Source organism: Saccopteryx bilineata, chromosome X (assembly GCF_036850765.1).
Source record: "Saccopteryx bilineata isolate mSacBil1 chromosome X, mSacBil1_pri_phased_curated, whole genome shotgun sequence".
Lineage (NCBI taxonomy): Eukaryota > Metazoa > Chordata > Mammalia > Chiroptera > Emballonuridae > Saccopteryx > Saccopteryx bilineata.
In genome coordinates this window covers 91,254,786-91,270,314 of record NC_089502.1, presented here as the reverse complement: position 1 = coordinate 91,270,314, position 15,529 = coordinate 91,254,786, and the positions used below count along the sequence as shown (strand labels likewise).

At 37.6% G+C, this 15,529-nt stretch overlaps 1 protein-coding gene across 10 annotated transcripts in view; it reads left to right on the top strand.

Annotated features, from left to right (window-relative positions):
* The window catches only part of CASK (calcium/calmodulin dependent serine protein kinase), a 493,794-nt gene that overhangs the window by 297,199 nt on the left and 181,066 nt on the right, over positions 1-15,529 (top strand). For all 10 annotated transcript variants that reach the window (XM_066250386.1, XM_066250384.1, XM_066250381.1 and 7 more), the window contains exons 6-8: positions 169-271; positions 7,327-7,502; positions 13,581-13,703. In XM_066250386.1, the coding sequence (XP_066106483.1) occupies positions 169-271; positions 7,327-7,502; positions 13,581-13,703 (402 nt within the window). The remainder of the gene's footprint in view (positions 1-168; positions 272-7,326; positions 7,503-13,580; positions 13,704-15,529) is intronic.

Sequence of the window (15,529 nt, the reverse complement as noted above, 5' to 3'; positions counted from 1 at the left end):
AGTCAGAAGTGAAAATAGAACAAATAATTCAAGCATCTAAAATAATTCAAGAAGTTTTTAATGTATTACTCTGTTACCATGTTACTTGGTTTTGTGTGAATTGCATTGTTCATCTTAAATTAATCTTTATCTTTGATTTGCTTTTTGTTTGTCTGTTTTTCTTTCCAGCCTCACTGTGTTCTCCTCGCCTCAAAGGAAAATTCAGCACCTGTTAAACTCGGGGGCTTTGGGGTAGCTATTCAATTAGGGGAGTCTGGACTTGTAGCTGGAGGTAAGAGAACTTTTTTAAAAATATTCAAAACCTGGTCACTTTTAGGCTGCTGTAAAACTTTCAAACTAAATATTAGCCTATCTTTAGTGTTTCATGCCCCACTCCACCCAGCCTAATCCACCCCCGAAAAGTGCAATCATATAGTTTTGAATTTAATAACTCTTTAGTCATAACTAGAATCTTAGTCTCTTAAGAATAAGCTGTCTTTTATTCTTTGAATCCCCAGCACTCAACAGAGAAGAGACCCTACTTACAGAGACTAAAACAGTTGAAAGAAGACGATATTTGAGGCAAAGTGACATTTAAAGTTGAACTGACCAAACGAAGTCAAATCAAAAATGTGTGGAGTATCCACTTTCAGTCTTACATCAATGGCTAATTTTTAATTTCATATTGTTTTACTCTTTCCTTTTGTCAGAGTACTGCTCAAGTTATAATCTGTGTATCTGGAAAGAGTAAGCAGCTGGGAATGCAGACTGATTTTATTATTAGCCAAAGCAAAACATAACTAGAAAATTCCCAGGCTAGAAAATGAAGAAAAGTTAAAACAGAGACTTTCTTCACTAGTGTACAGAGGTAGACACTAATTACGGATTCAAGTATTTGGGGGTTTTTTTTGTTCCTTTGAATTGACTCCAGCTCAAACTGTCCTGATTTTTGTTCTGTTTCTTAGTTTTGCAAATTACTTAGTTCTCCATTATATGAATGATCAGTCATTTAGTCATTTCTCTGTTTTCTGTCTCCAAATACTACCAGCCTTCACAAAGAGGAAAAATATGGAAAATATCAAACCTTTCATCTTTCAAGAATGCTTACATTAAATTCAAATACCTGACAAATGATAAATATCAAAATGATAATGTTCCCCAGGATATTCCATTCCATTTCATTCATTATTACTAAAACATCAAAGCAGCATTAACAGACCATCTTCTGAAAAATGAGCCATGAGTCAGAGTTACATTCTTTAAATTGTTATTTCACTACATTGCCCTCTAAAATTAAATTAGGTTTAAATTTTCTTATTTTGCATTTTCTTCCAGCTAATCATTTTCACTAATATGAGAAACTGCAAGTTGAATGTAGTTTTTTTGTTTGTTTTGTTTTCTGATATCCTTGTTTATTTGAATGTAGATTTAAAAACTGTTTTTTTTCCTAATTCAGAACTTTTCATCCATGATCAGAAGACTGACCAAAGGGTAGATAGAACTCTAGTTTAATTCCTCAGATGACAATGAATTCATTATATCCCAAGATAGTTTATTCCATTTTTGGAAAGTTCGTTAAGTATAGAAACATTAAAAAAAAAGTATTGAAACGTTCATCTCTGCATTGAATAGAAATCTATCTTCCTATAACTTCACCCAGTGATCCTAATTCTGACTTTGAGAGCCATGCTGAACTCTTTTAATCCTTTCATGTTATAGCCAATCAGTGGTTTGAAGGCAGCTGTCATTTTCCCCAAAGTTTTGTCCAAGTTAACTTCTCTAGGTTAATTTAGCCATTTCTCATGTAAACCGGTTTAGAATCTCCTCAGTATGCACAAAGAACAAAGCCAGAACTGAACACAACTATTGGCACAGTCCAACACACAGGAGCTCGGGGCTTTCACTGCTTTTGCTTTGGGTCTTAAATTTCTGTCAGGCTCCCCAAGTTGCATTAGTTGTTTTGGACAGCCACATAATGCCTCTGGCCATATCAATCTTGCATTCAACTACAAATCCTAAATTGTTGTTTTTAAACAAATGTTGCTGGCAAACTAACATTCTAATCTGATGTTTGTACGGATCACCTCTGTGTTAAGAAGATACAATTATAACAAATAATTTCTGATAAATATATCCCTAAGGTTGAGGAAACAAAATGAAATGAACCCAACTCCTTTTATCTGTTATATCCTGGCAACATGTAATGACTCTGTCTCTATGGATCTGGATATGCGTCCTGTTAGTATTCAGAGTGGCAAGGGCTTCATATTTTAGGGCGCATCCCTATTGAAGGGGAAAAACAGATTCATTAAATTTACCTGGACATACTTTTTTTTAAAGATTCTTTTATAGATTTTTTTATTTACTCATTTTAGAGAGGGAGGGAGGGAGGGAGGGAGAGAGAGAGAGGGAGAGAGGGAGAGGGAGAAGGGGAGAGGAGCAGGAAGCAGCAACTCCCATATGTGCCTTGACCAGGCAAGCCTGGAGTTTTGAAACGACAACCTCAAATCAAGTGTTCGAGGTTAATGCTTTATCCACTACGCCACCATAGGTCAGACCTACCTGGACATATTCTACATGTTAACTTATTTTCCAAAAGTTTATGAACCTTTCCCCTTAACCACATATTTTTAAAGCTGATTTTAAGCCAAAAATGGATGAGTTATGCAAAATTTTTTTTTCTTGGCAATTGAGCTAAAAACTTTCTGATGGTCAAAAGATTGTCATTTCTTAACATCCTTCTCCTTAAAATCTTGAAATAACTGCTTCAAGCATTACAGTGTCTTTAAAAATATGATATATGTGGATAGGGATAAATATTTTTCTTTCAAAAAGCTTTCATGTTATTTGAGGTACTTTTGAAAATTTTGTTGGCATTTAACAGAAAAGCTATTTTCCTGTCAGTTAGAATCTTTTATCACTCAGTCCTCCAAATAGAAAGGAATTCTCTCCTTCATATGTTTCACAGAGTAAAAACAATTTACATATATGGAGTGGGCAAAAGTAGGTTTACAGTTTTACAAATAAATAATACAATAATTAAAAATAATATTAGAATAAACTGCTCCGGTCAGTGGTGCAGTGGATGGAGCAAAATACTCCATAGTGCCAAGGTCACCAGCTCAAGCCACAGGTCACAGATTTAAGCCCCAGTCAGGGCTTGATCCTGAGTGTGTCAGCTGGACCTCCGAGGGTGCCAGTTGAGCCCCAGTCAGGGCACATATAAGAAGCAATCAGTGGCACAACTAAGTGAAACAATGAGTTGATGCGTCTTTCTCTCTTCCTGTCTCTCTCTCCCTTTTCCTTCTTCCTTTCTCTATCAAAAGAAAGAAAGAAAGAATAAACTGTTTTGCATACTCACAATTATAAGCCTACTTTTGCCCACCCATGTATTTACACTTCTCCTATCTAAAACTCAGCTATTTGGAAAACTCACTTACCTAGAACATACCTGGAACCTAAGAAATCATTATAATGCAAGAAAAACTCTTTCTTTCTTAAAAACCCACAGATTTTCTTCTCAAGCAAACATCTAAAGACACTTTCTATGAAGCTAGCATGTTCTCATTTTTCAAAACATTATCTGGATTTGTGTTCCTTTATACCCTGCACTTCTATTCGCCCTAGTTGGAATGCCTTTTGTCATTTTATCTGTCTAGGTAGGTAGCTTATACTGCTCTTGAAGCCTGAGCTAACAATCATCTCATCTTACAAGCAAACTGAAATTCACCATCCCAAGTTAGGTAACCTACTCCGTCTCTTCCATATTACCATAACTATCTGAGCTATGTACCTCCATGTAGCATTTGATGTAGAGATTTGTAATCATGTCAAAGACTAAGCTTTGTGAGGGTCCAGAGGAATCATGGCTTATCCCTCTGTATGTCCATAGCACCTACTGCAGTGTCTAGAACCTAGTAGGCACTAAGGAAATTGTTATTGAATGAAAGATACTGGTTGCTAATTAGTTTCCAGTTAATAGCAGATTTTATGCAACAAATTAAAGCTGAGGTTGCAGTGAACGTAATGAGTGAAAAAAAGAAACAAAAGCCAACAGAAAAAAATATGTTAATCAGATACCAAAACTGCGAAAACACAGCAGCCTTTTATACTGCACAAATAAACCCTTGCATACCTCTGAAGTTCCTGAGAGCGTTTCCTGTTCTATAGTTTAGTTCTTTAATTGATATCCACAGTGACAATTCTGAGTCATCAAGAAAAGGTTAAATTATGTGTAGCAACTTGTATAAAAGAAGTCAGGAAATTGTAGGAAGAAAGCCATCCAAAAGGACTGAAATAAAAAGGTTTGGGTACATAAAGATTCAAGTTCTACAGTATTGAATATGTAGTTATTCAAAACAACCCCCTCCCTCAGGTTCTGGGTAATAAGGTCTTATTATATTATCAGAAAACATACATAGTATTGAAATATTTAAATGTTTATCTGATGTATGTCATATACAGTGACATTTAATTTAGTTTAGTAATTGGCTTCCTGTTCTTAGAATTTTGTGGTCAAAGTCATGAATATCAAGTGACCACAAAGGAGAAATTAAGAGATTACACAACAAGGAGTTTGGGGAGGTCAGTTTATGTTAAAGGTTAATTCCAATCCTTTTCCATTCTGCTGATGTGCACAAAATAAAAAAGTTCATTCCTGTATATTCTTCCTACCATTGCCTTTCCTTCTATCATCTATAAGCAAATTTTTGAACCAAAATGCATGCATCTTCCTCAAATATGAATAGCAATTCTCCACGTCAGGGTAGTCTTTAATCCAGATAAATAGAGAGAACCTCCTCAGGATGACTGGGGCTGCCCATGGTGGCACTGACAAATCAATCCCAAAGTGAGGCCCTCAGTTTGAGTTGCTTGGATCTTTATTATATGGGAAGTGGTAGGAGGTAAGGTGAGTTTCAAAGTATTATGCAAACTGTCAGCAGATACCCTGATTTCTTATCCTGCTCTTCCCTACTCATGCTGGCTCCTGTCCATCAGAACAAGGTGAATGTTCTGCCCAGGCTATTCATGTAGGAGGAGGTCTAATCAATTCAGCTTCTTTATGTTACTTGAATCAAAATGGGGCAATACAGAAATAAAAAATATTTTCTTCTAAGCAGTAGAGTATTCAATCTACTGTACATTCTAAACGGAAATATTTTCACTCTCTGAACCCTGAATTTCATTTCTTCTATTATTGGGGATGGAGGGGAACCATAATGACCTGTAGCAAGGAACATCCCAGTACTCAAACTAAGAGTTGCTTGATCAGTCTCCATCCCAACCAAGTTTGACAGTGACTTAATGGGACTTTATGATACATTGTCTCTAGCTGGATTCGACCTCTAAAGTCTTTTTGTAACTCTGAATCACAGTTCTGAGCTCTAGATAAAGTATTAGGCAATGCTAAAAGTCAAAATGATCTTGAACTCTGTATACAGACAGGGGGGAGGGGGGCAAAGAGGAAGAGGAGGGGGCTGGGCCCTCATACAGCTAGAAGAGCTGCCAGGACTATGGTGGGCAGTGCCTCCTCCCACAATAATTTCCCTAAAAGGTACAAGCCTTTCATTCTACAGTAGAAGAAAAGACTTCCTTTGGAATACTGAGTTACAGATGGTTACTAATGTGCAAACAGCTTGTATTGATAGGAAAAAAAGAATTCTTTTTTTTTTTTTTTTTTTTTTTTTTTACAGAGACAGAGAGAGAGTCGGAGAGAGGGATAGACAGGGACAGACAGACAGGAACAGAGAGATAAGAAGCATCAATCATTATTTTTTTGTTGCACATTGTGACACCTTAGTTGTTCATTGATTGCCTTCTCATATGTGCCTTGACCGTGGGCCTTCAGCAGACTGAGTAACCCCTTGTTCGAGCTAGCAACCTTGGGTCCAAGCTGGTGAGCTTTTGCTCAAACCAGATGAACCCATGCTCAAGCTGGCGATCTCGGGGTCTCAAACCTGGGTCCTCCACATCCCAGTCCGACGCTCTATCCACTGCGCCACCGCCTGGTCAGGCAAAAAAAAAAAATCTTTAAAAGAAGATGGAAGTCAAAAAGGATTGAATGCAAGGAGCTTCATAACTTTTGTTCATGTCATATATTTGCCTTCATTCACTTCAAATGTTAACATTAGGAGGAGCCTTTAAAAACCCTATAACAAAGCCCTGGCCAAGTGGCATAGTGGATAAAGTGTCAATCCAGCACACCAAGGTCACAGGTTCCAGAAACAATCAATGAGTACACAACTAAGGGCCCTGGCCGGTTGGCTCAGTGGTAGAGCGTCAGCACAGCATGTGGAAGTCCCGAGTTCGATTCCCTGTCAGGGCACACAAGAGAAGCGCCCATCTGCTTTTCTACCCTTCCCCTCTCCTTTCTCTCTCTCTCTTCCCATCCCACAGCCAAGGCTCCACTGGAGCAAAATTGGCCTGGGCGCTGAAGATGGCTCCATGGCCTCCATCTCAGTCAGTAGAATGGTTCCAGTTGCAACGGAGCAACACCCCAGATGGGCAGAACATCGCCCCCTAGTGGGCATGCTGGGTTGATCCCGGTCAAGCACATGTGGGAGTCTGTCTCTCTGCCACTTTGCTTCTCACTTCAGAAAAATAGAAAATAAAACTGAGTACACAACTAAATGGGACAACTGGTCAAACAACAAGTTTGTGCTTCTCCTTCCCTTCCCCCCACTCTCTCTCTCACCCAAATCAATGGGGAAAGAATTTTAATCCTATAACAAAATATTACTAATCATTGCTAGTTGCTATAGTCAACACCTAAAATCTGAATAGGATTTCAGATTCAAATTCATATTTCAAATAAAAGTTCTCAGCATGAGTTTTAATTTGAGAATTTCCATTTGGTAGCCAAAAGTAAGTTTTTTTCTCTACAGATTTTTTTTGTCTTGCACTACCCATCCCTTCCCACCACCTGCTCAGGGCAGGCCCTCCCAGCTCTTTCCTGGGCAGCTACTCTGCCTGCTGATTCTTCCACCTGCCTCTGCTCTGTGTTTTTAGTGCTTTTTGAACTAGTGAAAATCAGAAAATGTAAACAACTTCTTCATGAAGCAAGAAAATGTAAACACTTGCTGTGTACTCTGCATAATTCATTAAGAAGTACCAGTGTTAGAAGACCAAGTACCTATCCTGGGCTCTATTTTCAGAGAGTTAATTAGATAAATAATTTATTTCCCTCAGAGAACTTGATTTTACGGAGGAGGGCAGAGGTGGTGAGAGAATATTTATATTGTTAAACTGTTCATTCTGTTGTTATAATTTCCAGTTTTCAAATGGGGATAAAAGCTCATTTTATGTAAACATATTTTCTTGATGTTATTGTTGTTATTTTAAATGTAGGACGCGTTGGAACACCTCATTTTATGGCCCCAGAAGTTGTCAAAAGAGAGCCTTATGGAAAACCCGTAGATGTCTGGGGTTGCGGCGTGATCCTTTTTATCCTGCTAAGTGGTTGTTTGCCTTTCTATGGAACCAAGGAAAGACTCTTTGAAGGCATTATTAAAGGAAAATATAAGGTAATATATTATGAATGTTTCTCTTTTTCCATTGAGACTAAACTATTCTGAAAATGTATTTAGAAGTAGCTCTCTATCTTTGGATTGCTTATTAACTGTCACATAGTTACCAAGTCAGAGATAAGTTTTTTTGCTTGCATTACTGACCCACTGGCCTTGGTGTGAGCAACATAGGCTGCAAGCAAATTTCTGAATCATTATCAGCTGAACTATCATCTAAGTAGAAGAGAGGGAATGTGCTTTAAAACAACCATTGCCTTACTTACTGGATGAAAACAGGTGAAGGAATTAGCAAAAAAATACATGTATACATAATACATAGATACAGACAACAGAGTGGCAACAGCCAGAGGGAAGGAGGAATGGGAGTAGGGGAGGAGGGCAAAGGGGGAAATAGAGGTGGAAAGAGACTTTGCTTGGGGCAGAAGGTGCACAATGTGGTATAAAGATGTTGTTTTATTGAAACCTATGTAGTTTGACAAACCATGTCAACCCAGTAAATTAAAAAATAATGGAAAATGCTTTGACTTTAGGTGATGGGTACACAACATAATCAACACTTCAAATGCTATAGAGATATTTAGCTGAAACCTATGTACTCTTACTGATCAAGGTCACCCCATTAAATTTAATTTTCTAAATAAAATTTTAAAAAAGAAAGAAAATAAATTTTAAAAATTATAATAATACTCAGCTCAAACCCTTAAAGGAAGTATTTGTGCAGACCATGATGGCTCTAGCACTCTTTCAACAGCAGTACAAAAATAAAGGTATTTAAATCTATTTGATTAAGAAGAGTAAAAAAAAAAAAAACAATGCCCTTCCCTTCCCTTCTCCTTCCCTCTGCTGCAGCCTTAGTCTGTCCGCCCTGTTTGGGTGCCAACTCTGTGTTTAGACTGGAACACCAGACCTTACTCCCCTTTTATACAGTGTAAAAACCAGAGACCAAAAGGACGCACCCTCTCCCGCCATGTGCAAAACAGTCAATCGTTTAAGTGTCCTGGGCCCTCAGAGTCACCACACTCACTACAACTCAAATTCTTTTACCATAAATACATTCTAGCCAAACTGCTCATTCAGTTAAGTCAAAGAAGTTGTTCATGAGTACCACACTGATTTCAAATAAAATTCTACTTCAGGGAAAGAATTTGAAATGATCTTTAGAATTTATTGTGATAGAATTTTACCTTTATTTTACCCTGAGTAGGGTGTTTGTGACAAACCTGAGCCCAGATTTTAAACTATCCATTAGCTGTCTGGTGACTAAACTCTTTTATTCAGGCTGAGCTGGAAAATTAAAATCTTTGTGTAATTTTCTTAAAGGACTTAATTTTTTTAAACTTTTTGCTTAATTTGTAAAGTTAAAGTGGAAATTTCATGCAAGTAATTTTAGTAATTCTTTGTCTTATTTTCTATTTAGTGTTTAACAACCTTTATTTGTTTTTGCCTTGTCACACTTTATTTATTGCATTTTATGTAATCAGTGAGCACAGTTGAAAAATTTGCCATTTACATTCCAGAATAAACTGAAATAAATGCCAGTATCACAACTGCAGTCCATAATGTAATTTAGAGCCATCTTGCTGCAAATTAAACATTCATATTTTTCTTTGACTAATGTGAATTGGAAACCACATGTACAATTCACAAATTTCTGATTAGCAAATTGTTACTTTCATTGTTTACAAATTAAAAAGTCATTACTGACATTGTGAATAGGGATACCAAAAAGACTTAAAGGATTCTTAGAAATCAACAGCTTAAGGTTGATTTCACTATCCCCATTCTTCTTTGCCATTTTTGCTGGGGCAGTATGTCTGGATATCAGATCAGGCCAGCTTGTGTTGGGGAAGTTCTTTTTCCTCTCATTCTTACTAAAACCTGTACTTTCTACTCAGCAGAACCACTGTTTCATTTTCAGCCATGCCTGCAACATAAAACCAGACACACAGGTTTATATAACACTAGACTCCAAAACTTTGAGGTCCCTAAAGTTTTCTTTTCAGTTCTTAGTAATGTTAGGATTTTATATGGGACTTGGAAGAGAGTAAAGAAAGGGTGGGGGGAGAAAAGAAAGTTAAAGTAGTTTCAGAGTTGTAGCCTTATTCTTTTAAGCCAAAACTGAAGCTTGTGGACTTACAAAGGTGAAACTGGTTTTTACTTTTCCAGGTTTTTTTTTTTGGCTTAGGTACTATCAGCTTTAAAAGGCATACAGGTTTGGCCCTGGCCAATTGGCTTAGTGGTAGAGCATTGGCCCCGCATGTGGATGTCTCGAGTTCGATTTCCGTCCAAGGCTCACAGGAGAAGCGCCCATTTGCTTCCCTACCCTACTCCTTCTCCCTTCTCTCTCTCTCTTCCCCTCCTGCAGCCATGGCTCCATTGGAGCAAGTTGGTCCAGGCACTGAGGATGGCTCCATTGCCTCCGCCTCAGGTGCTAGAATGGCTGCCATTGCAATAGAGCAACGCCCCAGATGGGCAGAGCTTTACCCCGGTCACGCGCATGCTGGAGTCTGTTTCTCTGTCTCCCCGCTTCTCACTTCAGAAAAAACTTAATTAAAAAAAAAAGACATACAGGTTTGTCTTATATTTTATTTGGACTAAGATATATGTATGCCAAAACTCTGTTAACAGACAGAGATGTTTTAAGTATAGGTTTTTCTGCTTTTCTCTGATCCAGTCGGCCACTAGGGAATCAAATTAATTCTTTCAAGGTAACTCAGTGTCTGCAGAAACTGCTTGTTAAGTAATCATCCCCCTCCAGTCACTGGAAATTGTGAGTGGCTCTCAGAAATGCACACTGTGGCTTTCTAGTTGAACTTTGCCAAGTTGGATCACAGCTGCTAAGACAGGAAAATAAACACAATTGGTAATGTACCAGCACAATAATAATACTAGCAATAAGGATAGCTAACTCATACATAGCATTTACTTTGTGCCATGAACTGTTCTTAGTACTTATATTTAACTCATTTCATCTTCACTGTGACTTATTACGTAGGTACCATATAATAAAATCTCCCACCTGCCTTTTTGAATTATAAGCATTTGCTAATAATAGAATTCTTCCTTTGTGTTTGTTCAGATGCTAACTTCCTTGTTTCCAAGGCAATGCGCTTCATTCCAACAGCTTCTGGTATTTGATTTGGTCTATATTTAAAGCATTAAATAGTTATTTTTGTTTCTTTATAAGAAACTTGGACTGTTCACATGTACAAAGGCTAAATTATTTTTAAAGTCCCATTCTTATCATTGTAGTAAGTCAGATGGATGGTGGTAGCTGTATCATAACTTCTGTACCTGAAGGTTTGAAGCTTTGAAGCTTTGAGGTCAATCACTTATTTATGCTTTTTCTTGGCTAACCTCACCTCTTGCTTATACTCATGGATTTCTTACAAAAGCCTCAGGTTTCCGGCAGCTCAATCTCAAGTATAAATTTATCTCTACCATCAATGATGATCTTTTTTTTTTTTAAGTATACTATGCTATGATTCCATTATCACTTATGTTTACACTTTTTATTATTAAAAATTTAAAACAAATAAAAGGAATAGAGATAACAGTATAATGAACTCCCAACTTCAGTACTTATCAACATAACAGTCCATCTTGTTTTATCCATACTTTACATACTTTTAGGTTATTGTGAAGCATATCTCAAAATATCATTTTATCACCCAGTGATTCTTAACAGAAGAACTATCAACAAAATTCTTGCTTTCTATTGGGTATTCTCAAGAAATTTTTGATGACATCTTTTAAATGTAGTACATTTATACTGTCATACTTTATAAACCACTATTAGTCTTAAGTGATTTTAATTTAACTTTTTATTCTCATTTGCTACCTTACTGGATCTTTTAAAGTAGATGTGAGAGAATACTATTTAACTGGAATATATACTAACATTTAATTTCAGTTAACTGTTTTTCAATTACAATTCACATTCAAAATTATTTTATATTAATTTCAGATGTACAATATAGTGGTTAGACAGCTATATAATTTATGAAGTGATTTCCGCCCCTAGTAAGTCTAGTACCTAGCTGGCACCATGAATAATTATTACAACATGAATGACTATATTCCCTTTGCTGTACTTTACCTCCCCGTGGTTATTTTGTAACTACCAGTTTTTAGTTCTTACTCTCTTCACCTTTTTCACCCAGCCCCCAACCTCGCTCTCATCTGGCAGCCCTCAGTTCTCAGTATCTATAAGTCTGTTCAATTAACTTTTTAATAAAGGACCAAAATATATTTCCCAAAGTATATAAAAGATACACTGTCATCTTATGCCATTGTTACAGGTAGCCAGTTACTGTCTACACAGCAGAAGTCTAAGCTGCCTGACTTGTGTGTTTAAATAAGTAACTGTTTTATAGTCTTGTTTTGTTCCCCCTTATGTACTCAATCTCCCAAACTAACTTTACCTACTCTTCTGAGGAAAAGAAAGAGAAAAATCTAGATTGGGCTCCCTCATAAAAGGATGGGGAAGTGTGCTTCTCAACCTATACTCAAGAAATCTCACAAAGAAAACCAGATAGAAGGTGACGGAAGACAATTTGACTTTGGGTGAGGGATATGCAACATAATCAAATGTTAAAATAATCTGGAGATGTGTTCTCTGAACATATGTACCCTGGATTTATCAATGTCACCGCATTAAAATTAATAAATTAAAATTAAAAAAAAAGAAATCTTACCACCACTTTGAGAGGATTTCTCAGACCCTTTCCCAAGGACCAGTCATTCAGACATTAAAGAGTACAACAGCTTTAGGATGGGGAAGAGGGAGCAAAGCTACCTAAGCCCTATCTAGTCACTCACCTCCTTATTTCAAACTGGGCAGTTGATCACAATTTCAGTAGGATGACAACACTGTAACAACCTCATGGCATTCGTTTTAATGGGCTCTGACAAGCTGAAGTGACAATCCTTTGGAATTCTGCCTGTTAGAAAAAAGAAAGGGAACATCCTCCATTTTTATGAATGATCCCTCCCTAACCTGGAGACATTTTTCACTCCCCATGTACAAGTACAAAGCTTCACATTAGCCAGAGCAACATGGCTAATGCTAACCCTTGACCAAATTGTAATGATTTATGTGTACTCTGATGCAAGTTGTGATTTCATTTGGCATTAAATTGTCATGGACTTTATTCTCCATCTTTCTCCCTTAGAATGTGAGATAGGTTTCTGCCTTTTTTTGTTTGTTTGTTTGGGGTTTTTTGTTTTGTTTTGTTTCTGCCATTTAAAGCCGCAGCACTGCATAAAGCTCCTGGCAGCAGGCAGCTCCCTGCAGCTCACTGGTCAGTCCACTTTCTGGTCTTAAATGAGGACGGAGACCCTCCTACATCTCCACCCTCCTGACCCACTTGCCTTCCCAACCCCAAACCTGAAGCATTCCTTTGCATTTTCTGCTTTCCACATCCACATCCATTCAAAAAAGTTCTGTATCTTTTGAACAACTCATAACTTCTTTTTGCTTGACTTTAATAAGTGCACCTTGTTGCCTAGTTGTCTCTGAAAAAGGAGCAAAAGTACCTTCACTGAGGACGTTGTACAAGTGAATTGCTTATTTCATAGGGTGTATGGTGATTGTATATTTTCCCCTAAAAACAGAAATTGATATACAATGACCAAAATATTCTGTTAATAACTTTGTATAGCTTCACAATTACTGCTAATCCCAATTAAAATACAAATATTAAAATTTTTTCTTAGAAATTTTCATTTATAAATTGTCTTTTAGTTCATTCTAGGTCAAAGTATTCTAGACTCTAGCTGAGGTAGAAACAGGAATCATAACATTCTATTTTTCAATTATTAAAAATATTATAACTTATGTAACAACAAGAACACACATAAAGAATAGTTTCTGATGCAAAATCTCATATAATGAACAGCAACGACAAAAGAATTACATTTGTCTTCTTCCTTAGAAAACAAGCCTTTAGAATTGGATTTCTAGTCTTTGCTCTGAGAATTTCATTGACATTGAAACAGTATAGGACTTTTAAATAATAGTGAGTGTTAACTTTTCACTGAAAATAACTATCATTTTTCTTTTCCTCACTGCAGATGAATCCGAGGCAATGGAGCCATATCTCTGAAAGTGCCAAAGACCTAGTGCGTCGCATGCTGATGCTGGATCCAGCTGAGAGGATCACCGTTTATGAAGCACTGAACCACCCCTGGCTGAAGGTACATGAGCTCATAGGAGGCCTCCTCCACTTTTCTGAACACTTATCACTCAAGTGACATTCAGCTAACAGAGGGTACAAAAGCGGATTGAGACAGAATATATCAGGGAAGAAGCCCTCTTTGTTCTCTACCAACACATGTTCCAAAGATATGCAACATGAACAACATGAAATGGTACTGTGTTATAATAAGTTAATTATTGTAGGTGTGACTGTGCCTCGTAGCATTATTTTTATTTCAGTAGATACTAAATATGGATTTATTGTCTTGGGGAGAAGGCAGATTTTTAAAATTCTTCTTATCTTCCATCTTGCCAAAAAGTATTAAAGAAAATTACAACCTGGGAACTCAATTAAACAGTAGTATCTGATGAAGACATTTCACAGTTTAATAATTCCAAGGAATTCTCCCTTTATAGGTGAGAACTTTGAGTAGTGAGTATTTTTCATGCTCGCTGACCCCCGGGAGTTTTTTTTTCAAAAAATGAAATTAGTTCCAGCTACAGTTTTATTAACTTAAAATCATATTTGTTTGATAACCAATTTATGGAAACAAGAAGAATGTACATTTGCCTTTTTTTAATGTTGCCTTAGACATTTTTGAAATAAAAATTTTTGTATGATCGTACTCTAGATGGTCAGGAGGCACAAGAAACGTACCTGAATGTTCCTACTACTCAAAGGGTTAAGGTTCAGAGAGTTGAAGAATCTTGCCCAAGTCACAGAAGTTGTCAGTGATGGAACCAGGGTTTTAATTCAACCTACCACAACTCTTTCCTTTGTACACCATCACATTCACTTACCATATTTCCCCATGTATGAGATGCACCCTTTTTTTTTTTTTTTTTTTTTTTTTTTTTTTACAGAGGCAGAGATAGACAGGGACAGACAGACAGGAACGGAGAGAGATGAGAAGCATCAATCATCAGTTTCTCGTTGTGCGCGTTGCGACTTCTTAGTTGTTCATTGATTGCTTTCTCAATGAACCGTGGGCCTTGACCGTGGGCCTTCAGCAGACTGAGTAACCCCCTGCTGGAGCCAGCGACCCTGGGTCCAAGCTGGTGAGCTCTTTGCTCAAGCCAGATGAGCCCGCGCTCAAGCTGGCGACCTCGGGGTCTCGAACCTGGGTCCTTCCGCATCCCAGTCCGACGCTCTATCCACTGCGCCACCACCTGGTCAGGCGAGATGCACCCTTTTTTGAAAACTTTGGAGTCTAAAAACGGGGTGCGTCTTATACAGTGGTTGTGGCATTTCAAATGCCATAGATGGAACTGAAGACGAGGCAATATATGAAGATAGTGATGAGGAGTTGTATGAATTTTATGAGGAATAAAACTTGAGTTCGATAACTTTATGTAATACATTTTTTTTCAAATTTCGGCCCCAAAATTAAGGTGTGTCTTATACATGGAAGCACCTTGTACATGGGGAAATATAGTACTTAAGGACATTGCTCCAGCAGTGTTTCCCTTTCCTGCAGGATCAGTTTCCTATATGCTGGATCTAACATGCTACAGTTTATTTTCATTACACACACATATCTTCTCCTGATTCTATAACCCACTCCAGCTTATATCCCTATCTCTGCTCCCCTTGCCAGTAAAAGTCCTATAAAGAGTTGTCTATACTCACTTCCTCCAGTTTCTCCCATCCCTTCTTAAACCCACTAAAATTACACTTTCTAGGAGTCCCGGGTCCTATTCCCGGCCAGGGCACACAGGAGAGGCGCCCATCTGCTTCTCCACCCTTCCCCCTCTCCTTCCTCTCTGTCTCTCTCTTTCCCTCCCGCAGCCAAGGCTCCATTAGAGCAAAGCTGGCCCAGGCACC